Raw genomic sequence first — 17,638 nt, 5'->3', positions numbered from 1 at the left:
CCAAAATTCTACTGGAAGAATACTGGCTGAAACTACTCAGTTGCAAACACGTACGACCCTTCAAGAGAAAGGAAGAATGACTCGGAGCAGAACTGTGGGCCCAGAGGAGGAGCCTCAAGCCACAGTGGATTATTCCCAGGCATTGAAACCTGATGCCCTGCTAGATTTCAAAATTACTTGGGACAAATGACATCTTTTTTCCTTCCATTTTCTCCCTTATTCTATGTCTGTCCCACCATTGTATTTTGGGAACAGATAACTTGTTTTCTAGTTTCACAGGTCCAGAGATGGAGAGAAAGTTTACCTCAGTGTAGATCATACCCAGAGCCTCACTCATACCTGATTTAGATTATTTAGATGATGAGATTTGGAACTTTTGAGCTGATAATATTAAAGTGAGATTTTTGAACTTGAGTTGATGCTGTAATGGGTTGAAACTTTTGGGACAAGGTACATGGGTTATGTGCATGGGATGGATGTGTATCTTTGGGAGCCAAAGAGTGTACTGTTGTGGGCTGAATGATCCCACCAAAAATATGCACATCCTAATTCCTGGAACCTGTGAATATATATATCTTAGATGGCAAGAAAAGGAGAAGGAGAGAAAAAGAAAAAAGAAAAGGAGAAGAAAAAGAAAAAGAAAAATGACTTTGCGGTTTTCAGATATGATTAAGGGAAGGATTTTGAGATGGGGAAATTATCTTGGATGATCCAGGGAATCCTAATTGTAATCACATATGTCTTTAAAAGAGGAAGCCAGAGGCAGATTTGACAGACAGAAAAGGAGACGGCAATGCAACCATGGAAACAGAGGCTGTAGTGATGCAGCCATAAGCTAAGGAATGCTAACAGCCACCAAAAGAGAAAACAGTAACAAACAGATTCTCCCCTAGAGCCAGAGGGAGTGTGGCTCTGCTGGCACCTTGATTTTGGTCTTCTGGCCCCAAGAACTGTGAAAGAATACATTTTTTTATGTCTTAAGCCATCAAATTTGTGGTAATTCATTACAGTAGCCACAGGAAGCTAACACAGATGACTTGAGGGTAGCTTTGGGGATTGCTAGACGGACTTAGGGGTATGTTTGGGGTTTATTGAGGGAAGTTTAAGGGTATAATTAGGGGCCATTGGAAAGTGTTTGGGTACAGTTGAAGCCATCAAAGGAAAGACCGAGGTATGGTTTGGTGGTCACTGGAAGGAGAGCGGTTTGGAGGTATAGTTAGGAGACTGGGAAGATAAATAGAGGGTGTTTATAGATAGTATTAAGGCTATTATAGATCAGTTAGGGTATAGTTGGGAGTTCTTGGAGGGTGGTATGGTTGGGAAATTTTTGAAGATATTTTGTGGATGTAGTTGCATGCATTTTAAGACAAGGTTGGGTATAGTGGTCATTAAAGAGTGGTTTGGAGCTATAGTTTGCAGCTGTGGGACCAAGGGAAGGTAGTTTAGGGGGTATTAAGATGCAGAGTTGGGGACTCTTGGAAGGGGAATTTTAGAGGTGAGGTTTGTAATTGTTGGAGAGTAGTTTGGGGTTGAAGTTGGGTATCATTGAAAGGGCACTTTGGGAATATTCTTGGGAGTTAGAGAGCAGTTTGAGGGTAAAGTGGGAGCTGTTGGAAGGAGGTTTGGGAGTGAAGATGAGGCTTTGGGGGGGTAGTTTAGTGACGAAGTTTGGGATCAATAGCATGGTTTGGGGACATAGTTGAGGGCTGATGGGTACAGTCTGAGATGCAGTTTGGGGGCCTTTTTGAGGTCTGGATGTCGGAAGACTATCACGAATTGTAGTTAGGAAGCTATTAGTGTGTGATTTGGGGAGCAGTTAAAGATTATTGGATGGAATATTATTCAGCAATAAAAGGAACAAACTATTGATACATGCTACAACATGAACCTCAGAAACATTATGCTAAGTGAAAGAAGCCAAACGAAAAATCCACATATTGCATTTATATGAAATGTCTGGAAAAAGTAAATCTATAGAGATAGAAAGTAGATTAGCGGTTGCCCGAGACTGGGAATGAGAATGGGGATTGATTGCATGAAGGATCTTTTTGGGACAATGAAAATGCTCTAAAACCGGTTTATGGTGATTGTTAAACACTTTGGTAAGTTTACTATAAAAATTGAATTGCATACTTAAAGTGGGTGACTTTTAAGGTATGTAAATTATACCTCATTTAAGTTGTTTTAAGAAAAGATCATTAGATTATTACATTGATAATTAAGAAAAGATTTGTACATTGCTTTGTAATATATTTGGGTCATTAAAGTATGATTTTGGGGTCCAATTGGGTCACTACAGAAAGAAGGTTAGTGGTTATTTGGAAGTATAGTTAAGGACTGTTGGAGAGTGCTTTGGAGGTGGATTTTGGATGAGTGGAGTATGGTTTGGAGGTGAAGAGAGTGTTGGAGGGTAGTTTGAAGTGCAGTTGTAGGATAATGTTTAGTAGTTGGGAGTATATGGGATAGTGATAGCGGCTGTTGGAAGGTAGTTTCGTGGGGGATGGGGTTGGTCAGGGGAAGGTTTGGTGGAGGGTTTATGGAGCACAGTTTGCAGGTGGAACAGGTGACTGTTGGAATTGATTTGGTGGGCAGGTGGGGCCACACTGAAGGTAGCTGAGAATGTTTGGGGTGGTGTTGAGGGCTCTTGGAGAACCATTTGCGGGTCAATAGAGTATGGCTAGAAGGGTGCATGAAGAGTGGTTTGGGGGTCAATTGAGGATGTTTGGGATGCATATTGGGGGTAGATGGTGATTTGAAAGTGCTCTTTGGAGGTTAATGGTTTCAGGGCTGACTGCAAATGGTTAGGGGGAATAATTAGGGAGTAGTGGCGGGTAGTTTGTTTCTACACCTTGGGTGTCCATGGAGGGTGGATTGGGGGTACCGCTTGGGATCAATGAACAATAGTTTGGGGATATAATTTATGAAGAAGGGTGGTTTGGGGTGCATTTGGAGCACGGAGAGTAGTGGGGAGTTTAGAGGTGTGGTGGCAGCTAATAGAGGGCAGTTTGGGGTACTGCTTGGTGGCCCGTTAGGGGGTTACTTGGGGTGAGGGGTGCCAGTCTGATCACTGAAGGGCCTTAGCCCGGTGAGGGGAGAGTTCCGCCACCCTCAAGAAAGCGTGTGCGCACGCGCTCCCAGCTGGTTCGCTCCTGGCGCTCCTCGGCTCGAAGACCCGAACTGGCGCGTGCGCACTTGGTCGCTGCCGCTGCTGTGGTCTCGTGCCCCGCCCCCTGTCACCACCACCACCACCCCCCCACCCACCCAGGCTCGCGTTCAGCGGCGGAGGTAGCGGTGCCACTGGCTGCCGACCGACCCGAGTTAGCGGCGTGGGGGGGGATCGGGGTCCACCTTCCACGGGCGAGCTGGTACTGCTCTCCTACCCTTCCTGCGCCCCCCCATCTGGCCCCCACGGCTAACAGTGGCGCGGCCGAACGCGGCCCACGGCAGGTCGCGGAAGGGGAGCGAGCGCGAGCCCGGGGACGAGCGGGGGGCGGCGAGGGCGGGGCGTGCCCACCACCCCTCTAGGCCCACACTGACCCCGCCTACGCCGCGGGGCGAGGACCCTCGGTGAGTAACGCCCGCCGGGTGAGGAACGGAGGAGACTGGGCGGGGTGAGGGCCCGGAAACACCGACCGGGGATGTACCTGCGCGCGCACCCTCAACCTCTGACCCAGTGATCTCATTCTCTGCTGAACCTGACTACATCTTTTTTGAACCTCGAACCTGGACTGGTCTGGACCCCAAGACCTCCAGTCTGACCCTTGACCTAACTATATTCTGGCCTGGCATCATTTTCAACTCCTGTTTTGTTCCCTTAAACTCAATCCTGACTCCAAACCCCATTCAGAGCTGTTCTCAAGATCCTTGCTTGACCCCAGATCCTTGCCTGACCCTGTTCCATCTCTGAAGCTCATCTTGCCTTGTTTTGATCACCCCAGTTTCTGTCCTGATGTTTGATCTGTGCCCTAAACTCATATCCAGTCTCTGAACTCCTTCCAGTTCTTTCCTATCCCCTTAACGCTAGCCCAATCCCGGTCCGTCCAGATTCCCGACCTCTGACTTCTGTACTTTCTCCCCACTCTGAACTGTCCCCCTGGTCCCTCTCCTGACCTGGCTCATCACCTGTAGACCATCCCCCTGTCTCCTGTCCTGTCCCTGCCCAATCCTGTGCTGTGTTCCCCTGTCTTCTCTTGTCCCATCCCTGTCCTCATTCCTAGCCTCATTTTGTCTCAGTCTTTTCCTGTTCCTTACCTCCACCTCGAACCTTCCCTTTTTCCTATCCCTTCCTTTGACCACTGTCTTGGCCTGTCCCCCATCATGTCTTCTAATTACTGTTCTGTACTGACCCTGGCCCCTGCCCTGCTCTATTGTCCCTTGCTGACCCCTTCTTTTTCTCTAACCCTTGTCCTGAACCTTACTCCATTCCATCTCCTGGCCAGTGTCCCGGCTCATCTGTCCTGCCTTCCGACCTCCATCCTACAATGACTCTGATTTATTTTGTCCCATACACTCCTTCTTGTCCTGTCCCTTCATCCCATCCCAACTCCAGGCCTTTGTTCTACCCCTTGCCAGCCTCTCCACCCTATTCAGATCTCCCTCCTTCCTGACACCCACTTTTCATCTCCTCTGTGTCAGGACAGGGGTCACATTATACCCTGCCTCTGAACTTGAGGTTCTACTGTTCATACTATTTCTGAAGTTCATCCCAAATGCTTCTCTTGTCATGAACAAGAACAAGCACCCTTGTGGGCCCTGTGTGGCTGAGGTGCTTTTCATATGTGATTTCCCCCACCCTCACCCAGTGATCTCACACAGAGCTTGCATTTCTCTCCCTGCCCTAAGAAGGCATAGAACTGCACCTATGCCTCCCACCCACCCCAGTGTGGGAGAGCATTCTAAATTATTCAGTGCCTCTCTGGGAGTCTGCAAAGTCTGGGTTGTGTTTCCAGCCTTGCTGAGTTAGGGGCTGCCCCATGGGTGGATGACCAAATATGTGGAGGTGGGAGACTCAAAGGTATGTGTGACTCTTCTAGGTCGTGTCACCCCATCTCCTGGTCTTGATCCTGGGTGCATGATCCCTTCTTTTCTGGCCTGAAAAAAAGTCCATTCTAGGCCAGAGACTTCAGGGCTTGGTAGGGGTGGGTTGGGGGCAGGGGCTTATTGCCTCTTCTCTCAGCAGTAAGCAGTACAAACCTAGTGCTAAATCCATCCAACCTCTGTGGGGCAGGTCAGAGGGAACAGCTGCTGGGCGTTAGAATCAGGCCCATCCAGTAGTAACAATAATAGAACAATAATAATAGTATGAGGTTCCTTTGCTGTCTGAATCTCCTTGATTGTGAGGACAGTCAGGGAGAATTTGGAGAGCAAGGAGGTAATGTGTTATTCAGTTATGTTTTGTTCCTGCATTTCTCATAGGGAGTAGTGAGAGTTTGAGGAACAAACTACTAGACCCATCTCATTTACCTAAACATTTATCCAAACCTACTAATAACAACACAAGCATCCCTCATTGTTCCAGTCTATTTAGTACCTGAGTTCTGAGAGGGAGAGTTTGGATAGTTCAGACGATGAAAAGATTTCAAGTTATCTGAAAGTATTTTGTTTTTGCATATATGTATATAAGATTTTCTGGCAGCTCTTTTGTTCTTCCTCTTTTTCACAGAGATCCAGTGGTGTGTTGATAAACTGGCTTTCAAAAACAAATGTTTGTGTGTTTTACATATGAGTGGAGAGAGTTCAGATAATGAAGGATAAGGGCTCTAACTCAAAAGCCTATTCATGTCTTTTAATTTTCCTGAGCTTCGGTGCCAAGAATTAGGATAGCAAGAGTACTGTGTTGTGTAAATATATTTGGTTCCTGCATTTTTTATGTTGAGTAGGGAGAGCTTGGATAATGAAGGAAAACAGCTCTGTTTCAAATATGTCTGGTTTGGCGAGTAGGGAGAGTTCTGGGTCTGGGTGGTGAGTAGGGAGGTTTCCAGGTCTGTGTAGCAAGTAGGGAGGGTTTGGAGGCTGAGGGATACCAGCTCTATCTCAGAAATTCACCTAAATATATTTAGTTCCTGATTTGGATAGTGAGATGACACTTCAGACAAGTTATTTGAAGGAAAACAGCTCTGTTTCAAATGTATAAGGTGAGGCTGAGGGATACCAGCTCTGTGTGTCTCTGTCCTGTCTCTCTCTAAATTTTATACACACACACATCTACATGTATATATATTTGTTTCCTGACAGTACATGTTGAGCACTTAGCGTGGGCCAGGCACTGTCCTAAGCAAATTTTAGATTAACTCATGTCATGCTCACAACAACCCTGTGAGGTACATATGGTTATCATCACTCCTACTTTAAAGATGAGGACACTGAGGCCCAGAGAGGTTAAGGGACTTGTGCAAGCAGTCACACAGCCTGTAAGTGGCAGAGCTGGGTTGAATCGCAGACCCACCACTTATTATCCCTCCATGAAGCCACCTGAGGCTCTGGTCCTGGCCACAGTGGGGCTTAGAGGTTGGCCAGCTTCCAGGCTGGTAGAAATCATGGACCGGGGCAATGACGTGTGGTGGGTAACTCTGCCCTGTCTGCCTGGCCCAAAACCCTGTCTGCCTGGCCCAAAAGGCCCAGTTACCTGCTCTCTCCTTACCCTCATACCAGCCCACCTCTGTGTGAAGTTCTTATTGTTATTGACAGTCATTAATGACATGGTATGAGTATCCTTGCACTGTGAAATACCCTCCAAAGTGACTTTGGCCTGCCTCTCTTGGCTCCGTAAACACCAGTTATCCATTTTTCAGATGAGAAAACCTAAGCCTTAAGACTCAATCTGCATTGCCAGCCAGATAGCCTTGACCCTCTTGGCTCTGATTCTATAAACATTCTTCTTCCCAACATCCTTGGTGTCCCACAAGAGATGGGAGAGGCCATGGCTGAGAGAACACTCCCCACCAATATCCAGCTGCCCACCTTATGGCCGCCACCTCCACCAGCCCCAGGAAGTAAAGGGGGAGAGAAGCGGGGATAAAAGAGGCCTTTGTGTTCCATGCTAGAAATCTCATATCCAGGAAGAAAGGTGGGCAGGGTGGCAGGAGGCACGTATATAGGGTGTTGCTGATACTGAGTGAGCTGCTCTCCAGGCTTGGTCCACTTGCCAAGCAGGCAGGGAGTTTGTCTCACTCTGCCCTTTCACCTCATAGTTTGGGCTGCTGCAGGGGCCTGGACTGTGCTGGGGCCCTGAGGTTACAGAGCAGATGGTCCCAAATGAAGCACAGGATATGTGGTGTGTGCCGGGGCAAGCTCAGAGCCTAGGTGGTATTGTGGGGTAAGCAGTACATCTAGGGACTCAGAGCCCTCAATTTCTTTGACTCTTGGCCAGAAATGCCTGAGGGGGAGGAATGGGGAAGGCAGGGCAGCATGGATGTGAAAGTGCATGAGTCCCCCTTTCCCACTCCTCCCTTGCAGGAATAGCCTCTGTCAGCCTCCAACCCAGGACCCAGCCCCCCACCCCCTGCCCCAAGATCTGATCCTACCTGCTCTTATGCTTCTGTAATCAGAATCAGGCCTCTTCACCTCTCCGTGCCCCAGCTTCCACATCTACAAGCTGGATATGAGGAGCTGGGTCAGCGCCATCCACACAGGTTTGTAGGGACCAGAGGGGTTAAACCACGTGTGTGTTTTGTGGGTTTGTTGGGATGATTTCTCTTGGAGCTGCAGAAGGTTGTAGGATCTTGGGACCTGGTCTCTCCTTAGAAAAGCTGACCTCTTCTTGGGAAACTATTACCCCAGTGAGGGTGGGTATTGCCTAAAGACCTTCTCCCACTCCTGCCTTGCCCTGGGAGGAAAAGGTTAGGGCTTCAGGAATGTGACGTGAACTGCCAAGAGACATACACCCCAAGGCCTCCCCCGTGCTTAGCACCTGTCCAGACCTCCATCCCAGAGCTCCCAGGTAATACCCTGAGGTGAGCAGGGTCTGATCTGGGACCTTGGGCAGCACCAGAGGCAGCCGCCACTTCTACCACCCTTAGCCCTCCTTCTCCAGTTCTCTGTTGGATGTATGGGGTGAGAGGAGAGGTCCAGGCTCTTGGCCATGCTGGACACCCTGAGGGGACCTGGCCCAAGACTGCCCCTAAGGGTGACCTGAACCTTAGTGGCAGGCAGGCAAGAGTTAAAAGGTATGGGCCAGCCCAGTCCCTGGCCAGGTAGGCTGGGCCATTGCCTAGTGGGAGGCGGCCTTGGCTTCTGCTACTGTGTTCATTGCTCACTGCTCACTGCACTACCAGCCTTCCACTACCAGCCGAAGTCAGGCCTGGTCAAGACAACTATTTTTTTCAGGTACCTGAGACCACCCCACAGTACCCATCTGGTATTGGTGAGCACCTGGGAACATGGGCCCAGGGGCAGGGGAGGACGGTATGGGGTGTACTAACATTCCATGCAGATAAGAGCCAGGGCTGTGCAAGAAGACAGCAAGGAAAGAGGGCCTGAGTAGATGGGTGAAGCCCAAAATGTCCAATTTCCTTTCCTGGCATGAAGCCGATCCCTTGCTGGAAATGGAGGAAGGGAAGAGATCAGGGAGGAGAGAAGCCAGAGTCCCCCTTCTCTAGTCCCCCCACTTCCTCTTCCCCCCTTTTCCCTTGTGGGAGTAGCCTCTACCCTCCCTTAACCTGGGGCCCAGCCCCTCAGGAAAGCCCAGACTGGCTGATTGAGAAACTACTTCCTGGCACCTGCCTGCTTGCCCCCCTATCTGTTCACCTAGAGTGGGGCAGGGGGCCCTTAGGGCAGTGTGGACAGTCCAGACACTGGGAGTTTGTATTTGCTCCCACAGTAGCAGGGTATAGAAATGAGGGTCCCACTGAATGTGCTGGGGTACCACCCAGATGAGGTATCTTGGTTGTAAACAGTCATTACAGCCAGGAATTTCTTTCTCAGCTGTGGTGTCAGAAGGGCAGACCTGAAAAACCTGCTGGGCCTGCCTCTGGGTGTGGGGGTGCCCTCTGCAGCTCTCATGCTGCAGCCCATCCTGGGACAGGATAGAGTCACCAGTGGGAAGCCCCAGGGGCTGGTGTGAGAGGGTGTTGGGGAGGGGGCTGCTGGGACCCCCTTCTCATCACTGGGTGGGCATGGGGCAGTCCTGGGCTCCAAGGCAAGTGTGCTGAGAGCAGGATTGCAGAGGCAGAGGTTTGGGAGCCAGGTGTGGGGGTGTGGGGCGTGAACCCTGTGTCTAGCCTGCCCATTGACCCCATGACTCAGGCTCTAGTTATGTCCCTGAGGTCAGGTTGACAGGGTGGATTCAGGGTTCCTTTCCGGACCCTATGTCGACTTCCAAGATGCTGTGAGCTCCCAGGGAAAGAAGGCTAGAGGCAGCCCAGTGTCAGATGCAGGGCCAATCCTGGTGAACAGGTCCACCGAGGAAGAGTAGAGTTTCCTGTTGGGGTGGAGGAAGATTTAGGGGAACCCTGGGACAATTCCTCAACCCCAACTATGGGCTGGGGAAGAAGAACCCCCAGAAGCCAAGGGGCAGAGGAGGCCGAGGTAGGACCTCAAGGAAGCTCCACTGTGCTGGGCATTGTCAGACCTCTGAGGATGGGTGTGTGTGCGCCTCTGCAAAGCACATGCCGCTGCTTGGGTGTGCAAAAGGGCTTTAGGGACTTATCTCCGTCTCTAATGTTGAGAACAGAGAATCACTGAAGGGATACATTTCCTATTGAGTGGTAGGAGAACTGCTGAGGAACTGGTAGCACCATATTAGCAGCGTGGCCACATCCCCCAATGTATGGATGCGGAAGGGGTTTGAACCCACGCCTCTTCAGTTGCCTAGGTCTTCTCCATACCTGGCTACCATGTCGTGACAAGTTGGGGAATTCCAGGTAGGTGGGGATGGGACCTCTGTGGCCTCATGAGGCCCTCCCAGCTGCCTGTCACTGAGGTCAGGCCAGGTGGTGGGAGGTGATGTTACCTGGCTGCCCAGCTGGGAACTGAGCAGGATGTGGGAGGGAGGGAGCAAATTCCAGAGGAGGGGATGAGGGCAGGGCTGGCAATCAGCCAAGGCAGGCTCCATGGCCAGCTCAGGGGCAGAGGAAGAGGCAGGAGGCAATCAGCTTGTTATCTGCAGTTGTGGACTTTACTGTTCATAGTCTCAGCAGGGTTACTTCCCTATGCTGGGTGCAGGATAGGCTGGGGTGGGCAGAGGGGCTAGAGGGGTCCTGGAGCCAAGTGGACACTACCTGTCACACCAGGGCTACATGATAGAGTTGAGACAAGTAACGACCCACAAATTGGAGCTTGATCTCTGGGTTGGCTGCCTTGTCATTCTTTCATTCACCTAGCAGACATTCACTGAGCACTTGTTGTGCATGCAGAAGTGTTCTGAGTGCCAGAGATACTGATGAAAACAGGACAGACATGTTTCCTGTCCTCATGAATATACGAGGGAGGCATAGTCTCTCATTGGACAGCAGTTGTGAGGAGAAGTAATGTGGTAGCCCACCTCTAGAAGTGACGTTGAGGCTCCAGCATGTAAGTGAGAACCAGGAGCTGGAATGGTGAGAAGTGAAAAGAGCACTCCGGGCAGCAGCCTGGGCAAAGGCACTGAGGCCCTATGGGCATTGAGCTTATGAGGAATTGGTGAGGTTGGAGCAGTTCTAGTGAGGGAGAGTGTTAGACCAGAAGGGTGGGCCTGGGCTCTATCCTTAGCTGTGGGCAAGTTATTTCACTTCTCTGTGCCTTATTCTCCTCATCTCTAAACTGGGAGTAATGTTAATCACAGAACCGCTGTCACAGTGTGTTTGTGAAGATTAAGAATAGAGGGTAACTATTCCAGGCACCCAGGTACTTAATAAATGCTCATTGTTATAGTTGGTTGAATCTGTGCCATTAATTTTCTCTCCCCAGGTGAGATTCCTGACTGGCTCATGGGCCTCTGAGGAGGCATCGTAAGTCCAACCAGCACCCTACTTGCTGTGTTCCCACTCAATGGGAAGGGAACCAAGGTATCAGGGTCAAGTGGGGCTAGACATTGACACAGATTCTGAGATTGTGTTCAAGCAGGCGGTAGGGTCAGGGTACTCCTTCCCAGCCGGGGTGTGGGAAGGTATGAGGGAAGCTGTGTGCAGCGGGAGTTGGGGGACCAGACATATGCTTCCTTAATGGCTCCCATGCATCACTGCCAGGCCTTGTCCCGCCATCAGCTGCAGCCTCTCAACAGCACCAGGATGGAAGTCAAAGGTCAGCTGATCAGCTCTCCCACCTTCAATGCCTCAGGTCGGTGGCTGGTTCCCACTCCTGCTGCCTCCTCCCCTGCTCTGAGTCACCACGTGCCTACGCACTTGGGAAGGGTTGGTCCCTGGCCCCACAGGATGCCATAGCTGCCCCATTGATCTTTGCTTCCTCTGTGTCCAGCTGCCCTGTTCGGAGAAGCCGCCCCCCAGGTGAAGTCAGAGCGTCTGAGGGGGCTGCTTGACCGGCAGCGGGCTCTGCAGGAGGCCCTGAGCCTGAAACTTCAGGAGCTACGCAAAGTGTGTCTCCAGGAGGCGGTGAGGGCCTGGCCCTAAAAGTGTTGGGCCGGGGGTGAGGAGCCTGGGCCCCTAGGTTGGCAGACTGGAGTGGCAAATGCTGAGCCACTTGTCTGAGCTGCAAATTCCCTGACACCTACTAGCTCCTCAAAACTCAGCTTAGATGTCTTAGAATCAATAAAATGTGGCAGTCTGGGCCCACATCCCCCTGTCAAAAATTTGAAGTCCAAAAAACCTCACAAAACAATTGTTATCTCCAAAATTTGGCAGTTAAACCTGACCAGAATTGACGTGGGGTGATTTATAGTATCAGTTTGCCCCTCTTGATGTGAATGTCTACAGTTTGCCAGAAATAATGCAGTTCAGAGCATATAGCCCCAGGCCCTGAAGGAGTAGTCTATAATATGTAGTATATAGACTGTGTTGCCTTCATAAAAACTCAGAAATTCTAGATTCCAAAGCAGTCCTCCCACTTCCCCAGGATTTGGGTCATCGAGGGTCTGAGAGTCCAAGCTGCATACCTGCCTGGTGGAGAATTGGGAAGGGGAAGAGAAATAACAGGCATGGGGTGCCAAGCAGGACTGGGCTCCTAGTAGGACTTCTGTAGCTTCTGGCGTCATTTCTGCTTTGTCCCATGTCCCCCAACTAACCCTTGGTAGTCTCTGCCCCCCGCTGCCCCCCCAGGAGCTGACTGGCCAGTTGCCCCCTGAGTGCCCACTAGAGCCTGGCGAACGGCCCCAGTTGGTTCGCCGGCGGCCCCCTGCAGCTCGAGCCTATCCTCCACCACCCTCCAACCCAACACATCATTCCTTGTGCCCTGCTGAGGTAAGCAGATGGGCAAGGAGAGCAAGTCGGGAGTGGGACAGATAGAGAGGAGGGGGAGCCTGGGCAGAGACAGGGTTTTGTCCACAGGAAAGAGAGGCCAAGGTCAGAAGGAACCGAGTCTGAGGAAGGTGGGTTCCTGGTCTGAGGGAAGATGCTGGTCCCCAACTGTCCATATAAGCCTCTCACCCTCTAGAAGGCGAATAGGCCCAGTCCCTCATCAAGACAGGCCCTGCCCCTAGAGGGAATAAGCTCTACCCCCAGGAAGAACCTTCCAGGCCTCCAGTATTGATAGGCTCTGCTACTCCCTGGTTCCTGTACTTGGCCATTTCTAACATTTGGTTCTGTCTCACCCTTGGGTGGACCCCACAGGAGCTCGCTCTTGAGGCCTTGGAACGGGAGGTGTCAGTGCAACAGCAGATTGCGGCAGCTGCCCGCCGCCTGGCCTTGGCCCCTGAGTTGAGTGTGGAGCAGCGCCGACGCCGGCGCCAGGTCCAGGCAGATGCACTGCGGAGGCTGCACGAGCTGGAGGAGCAGCTTGGGGATTTCCGGGCTCGCCTAGGCCTCCCAGTGCTCCCACTGTCCACAGGGGCAGTTATCACCACCCAGGGTATCTGCCTGGGCACACGCCTCGCTCAGCTTAGCCAAGGTGAGCCAGGACCCATCACTCCACCAGTGAAAGCAGAGGAGTAGGCATTGGCTAAGGGACAAGGTAGGGGTGGGTGGGGGAACAGCCAGTGAAAAGCGGGCAGCAGGTAGAACTTAAAGTTTAAGGGACCCAACCAGTAAGAGGAATGGTGATAAACTGGCTCTGGGCAAGAGTGGGGCCATTGGGAACTGACCCATAGTTGCCAGGAAAGTGAGGAGCCAAACCTCTGGTGGTCTGGAATTTAGGTAAAGGTGGATTCTTGGGGAGGGCAAAGCATGGGAAGGAGACTGGCCAGCAGTGTAAGGGGTGGCCCCAGGTCTGGCATTGATGGGCCGGGGTCTCCCCCTTCTCGCCTGTAGAGGACGTAGTTCTGCACTCAGAGAGCAGCTCCCTCTCAGAGTCTGGGGCCAGCCATGATAATGGTGAGGACCCCTGTACCCCAAACCCACCTATCTTTTGATTCTCAGCCCCTCCCTCTTCAGCTCTCCCTTAACCATGCCCTATCCTCCGGTGGGGTCCCCCTCTTCTTCACTTTCAGCCTGCTTAGCCCTGCTCAGCCCTCTGTCCCTTTCTGCTTCCTGAGCCCCTCCCCTTTGCTTTGCTCAAAACTCATCAGGCTCCTCTCATTGAAATCTCCCCCACTTTCTCTCTTCCACCCAGAGGAACCCCGTGGCTGCTTCCCTCTGACTGAGCGCCCCTCACCACCCAAGGCCTGGGACCAGCTGCGGGCAGTATCTGGGGGCAGCCCTGAGCGACGAACTCCATGGAAACCACCCCCGTCAGATCTTTATGGGGACCTGAAGAGCCGGCGCAACTCTGTGGCCAGCCCTACCAGGTGAGGGTGAGCCTCTTGCCTCCCTTCCCCATGCACCAGGGATGGGATCCTAAGCCTGGGCTGGCAGGAGGGCCTGTTGGTGGGGACAGTCTCTAATGTGGATGCCACCTGGACCTTCCTGTCTCTGTCTAGTCCCACACGCTCACTGCCCAGGAGTGCCTCCAGTTTTGAGGGGCGAAGTGTGCCTGCCACTCCTGTTCTCACCCGGGGCGCTGGCCCCCAGCTCTGCAAGTAAGAGGATTCAGGGGGTGGGTTTGAGGACCAGAGAAGGGAACCTAACTGGGAGAGCATTACCAATGGGTATGGGACATGAAAGGCTTGGCTTTGAAAGGTGAATAGTTGTTTTGATGGAGAAGAAGTGGTTGAGGATTTGGGACAGAAGCCTCAGTTTGAGTATGAGCTTTTCTGTGCAATTTGGACAAGTCATTTCCCTTCTATGAATTTTGGTCTTCTCATTGGTGAAATAGGCATAATATGTGCCTTTGAGAGACTCTGTGGGCATAAGTTCTGGATAACATGTATTGAGTGCCTATTGACTGCTAGGAATCAATGCTTTACATGGTATCAACTCATTTAATCATCACAAGATCCCTGTGAGGTAGGTGCTGTTGGCATTCCCATTTTATAGATGAGGAAACTGAGACACAGAGAGGTTAAGTGATTTGTTAGTAAATCGAAGACCTGGTATGTGAATCCAGGTAAGTTTGATTCTAGAGTCTGTGCTTTTAACCACTGTACTCTATTGTTTCTTAAATACTAAGTGCCTGCTTTTCTCAGGCTGTGAATAAAACAAAGTCCCCATCCTTTTGGTGCTTGCATCTTCTGATGGTGGCCGTTTGGATGATAGTTTTTGGCGGTTAATACACATAGCGGGACAGAGAGTTCAGGAAAGGCCTAAGGATTAGGACCTCATCATGGAGGAAGTAGGGAGTCATGAGAAGTGCCAGGTCAGATGTATTTGGAAGAGCCCTTTAGCGGGCCCTCTCTTGCCAGTATTTCCTTTCCAGCCCTACACACACTGACAACTCCCTCGGAGCTAATAGCCCCAGGGCCTTCATACATTTTCAATCCCTCTGCCCCCCAGTCTGGGACAGAATCTCTATTGCCCTTTGCATGCCTCTATCTAACACCTTTATGCACACAATTTCTAATCCTGGGTTCATTTGGAGATGGGGAAATGAAGGCTCAGAGGGAGACATCGTAGAGACCTAGGGCACTCAGCCCATCTGCCTGATATTTCTGACCTTCCTCTCATCACCCCCACCTCCACTCCCTCAGACCTGAAGGCCTATATTCTCGCCAGTGGTCCGGCAGCCAGGACTCCCAGATGGGCTTCCCCCGGGTGGACCCGGCTTCTGACCGTGCCTCCCTCTTCGCAGCTCGCACCCGCCGCAGCAACAGCTCTGAGGCCCTACTAGTGGACCGGGCAGCTGGCGGGGGAGCTGGCTCCCCACCTGCACCTCTGGCTCCCCCTGCCACTGGTCCCCCAGTCTGCAAGAGCAGTGAGGTGCTGTATGAGCGCCCCCAACCAACCCCTGCCTTCTCCTCCCGAACAGCTGGCCCCCCAGACCCTCCCCGGGCTGCCCGGCCAAGCTCAGCTGCCCCTGCCTCCCGTGGGGCTCCCAGGCTCCCACCTATGTGTGGGGACTTCCTCTTGGACTATTCCCTGGACCGAGGCCTGCCCCGAGGTATCGGTGGGTCAGGCTGGGGGGAGCTGCTGCCTGCAGCTGAGGTCCCAGGACCCCTCTCCCGCCGGGATGGGCTCCTTGCCATGGTCCCAGGCCCACCATCTGTGTATGCAGCTGACGGCAGCAGCCCCCTCCTCCGTAGCAAGGACTCCCACACCCGTGCCACCCGCACCAAGCCCTGTGGCCTCCCCTTGGAGGCTGCTGAGGGTCCAGAGGTGCATCCAAACCCTCTGCTGTGGATTCCCCCACCCACCCGTATTGAGCGCAGCGGCCATAAGAATCTTGCCCTGGAGGGGCTTCGGGACTGGTACATCCGGAACTCGGGACTGGCTGCGGGGCCCCAGCGCCGGCCTGTGCTCCCCCACATGGTCTCACAACACCCGCCCTTCCTCCATGCCCGCTGCTATGAGGTGGGCCAGGCGCTGTATGGGGCCCCCAGCCAGGCGCCCCTCCCGCACTCGAGGAGTTTCACGGCGCCCCCTGTCTCTGGCAGGTATGGGGGGTGCTTTTACTGATGGGTAGGGGTCCCTGAGGCAGATGGCAAGGGTCTCCAGGCCAGGGGGCAGCTAGTCATGAGAGCTGATGGCTTGGACCATGAGAGTTGTAGCTGCAGCCTTGGTACAGGGTCACTGGGCCCTTCCTGACCTACATTAGTCCATCGGGTCTCGGTGGAGGGGTTTCTTGGGCCCTGGTAGCAGCAGTTCTTTACTAAGCTATGGAAGAATTTTAATATTTTAACAACCAGTGCATGTCAGCTGAAAATGAGCCTTGGAACCGGGGTGCTGGGAGGAAGGGGCGTCATGTGTCCTTGCCGTTTTCTTCCTCTTTTCACCATACTCCATGCTTGCAAGCCTCAAGGTGCTGTCTCCTGTGCCTGCCTCCACCTCTTTAACGAGCCTCTTTTCCTCTCTTTCTGTGTCTTGTTTGTCTTTTCTTCTCTTCTCTGTCTTCCCATCCTGTCCTCTGGATTCCTGCTGCCCCTTCTAAAGATACTACGCGGACTTCCTGTACTCCCCGGAGCTGAGCGCTCGTTTAAGTGACCTGACGCTAGAGGGGGAGCAGTCCTCCAGTTCTGACCCTCAGACCCCAGGGACACTGGTGTGACCCCTTCTGATATACCCTTGTTGGCCTGGGCATGACTCTAGTCTGGGGAGCATTCAGCTGACCTCACTGAGTCCTGGGGTGTGGTTGCTCCTCTAGGTCCTGGGGCTGCCAGCCTGATCTTCCAAGGCCCCCAGCTCCCTGTGGACTCATGAAGGTGTCTGATGCCCTGCTTTTCCTCTCATACTGTGCTAGGAACTGGGGGCCCTCGGCCAGCTTAAAAGAGGGACGATGTGTAACAGGGACTCTAAGCCCCTTCCTCCATTTCTGTTTACAGTTGTGATTTAGGTTTTCACTGTCTTCCCCCAACACTAGACGTTTTATAAAAGGGAAACTGTGATTTCGTCTGGTTGAGTTCATTCCTGTCCCCATGCCCAGCCTGTTCCATTCAGGAACCCCCTCCACAAAATGGACCATAGAGTCACAGGGCTCTGTTTGGGGCAGCCAGGGACTCTGGTGTGAACAGAACTCTCTGCCACTTCCCACCAGGTCAGTTCTTAGAGAAGTGGGCAGAGAACCCACATTCGGAAGGACTGAAGTCTGGGTGGGAGGCTTGGGTTCATTTTCCCACCCCAGGGGTACCCGAAGGAGCCCCGGTCCCTGTCTGCCTGTCTGTGCCCACTGCCTCTGCCCCCAGGGTGAGACGGCCTGGCCTTTGGCCGCAGCCTCTGCCCTAACTATCCCCAGTCTGGAAGGCCAAAGGGCAGAGCCATCAGGTGTATTGTGTCCTGGGATGCTGCCATGATGGAACCTGGCACTTGGTAGATGCCAATAAAATCCTCAGGTGACATCTGGCCACAGGCTGCCTCACATCTTCCTTGGCTTTCTTTCCATCCACCACTTTTTAAACAAATCTGCACAAGCTGTGTTTCCTATATCTCTCTGTGACTTTCTGGAGCTGGGGGTTCCCCCACCCCCTTTCCCTGGTGTTAAACTTTTCTTTTTGTACCAGTGGATCTGGGCCCAAGACACTATCCACACTGGAAGAGGATTTCTAGAATAAATGTGTAAACTGAATCCATGTGTTGCTCCTCTCTCT

General features: G+C 52.2%; 1 protein-coding gene across 7 annotated transcripts; it reads left to right on the top strand.

The window, feature by feature from the left end:
• The first annotated feature begins 3,261 nt into the window (after positions 1–3,261).
• CCDC120 (coiled-coil domain containing 120) lies at positions 3,262–17,616 on the top strand. 7 transcript variants are annotated; one of them, XM_023526526.1, is made up of 12 exons: positions 3,262–3,567; positions 7,456–7,631; positions 8,326–8,362; positions 10,885–10,982; positions 11,163–11,253; positions 11,392–11,525; positions 12,189–12,329; positions 12,699–12,975; positions 13,335–13,397; positions 13,636–13,810; positions 13,943–14,041; positions 15,089–17,616. In XM_023526526.1, the coding sequence occupies exons 5-12, from the start codon at positions 11,205–11,207 to the stop codon at positions 16,011–16,013; spliced, it is 1,863 nt and encodes a 620-aa protein (XP_023382294.1). In that variant the 5' UTR covers positions 3,262–3,567; positions 7,456–7,631; positions 8,326–8,362; positions 10,885–10,982; positions 11,163–11,204; the 3' UTR covers positions 16,014–17,616. The 7 variants fall into 7 exon arrangements, with proteins under 7 accessions (XP_023382294.1, XP_011384503.1, XP_011384500.1 ...); XM_011386201.2 differs by lacking the exon at positions 8,326–8,362 and having other exon boundaries at positions 11,163–11,217; XM_011386198.2 differs by lacking the exon at positions 8,326–8,362.
• Positions 17,617–17,638: the final 22 nt, after the last annotated feature.

The sequence above is a fragment of the Pteropus vampyrus genome, unplaced genomic scaffold (genome assembly GCF_000151845.1).
Source record: "Pteropus vampyrus isolate Shadow unplaced genomic scaffold, Pvam_2.0 Scaffold984, whole genome shotgun sequence".
In the NCBI taxonomy this organism is placed as follows: domain Eukaryota; kingdom Metazoa; phylum Chordata; class Mammalia; order Chiroptera; family Pteropodidae; genus Pteropus; species Pteropus vampyrus.
This window is presented reverse-complemented; position numbering and strand designations above follow the sequence as displayed.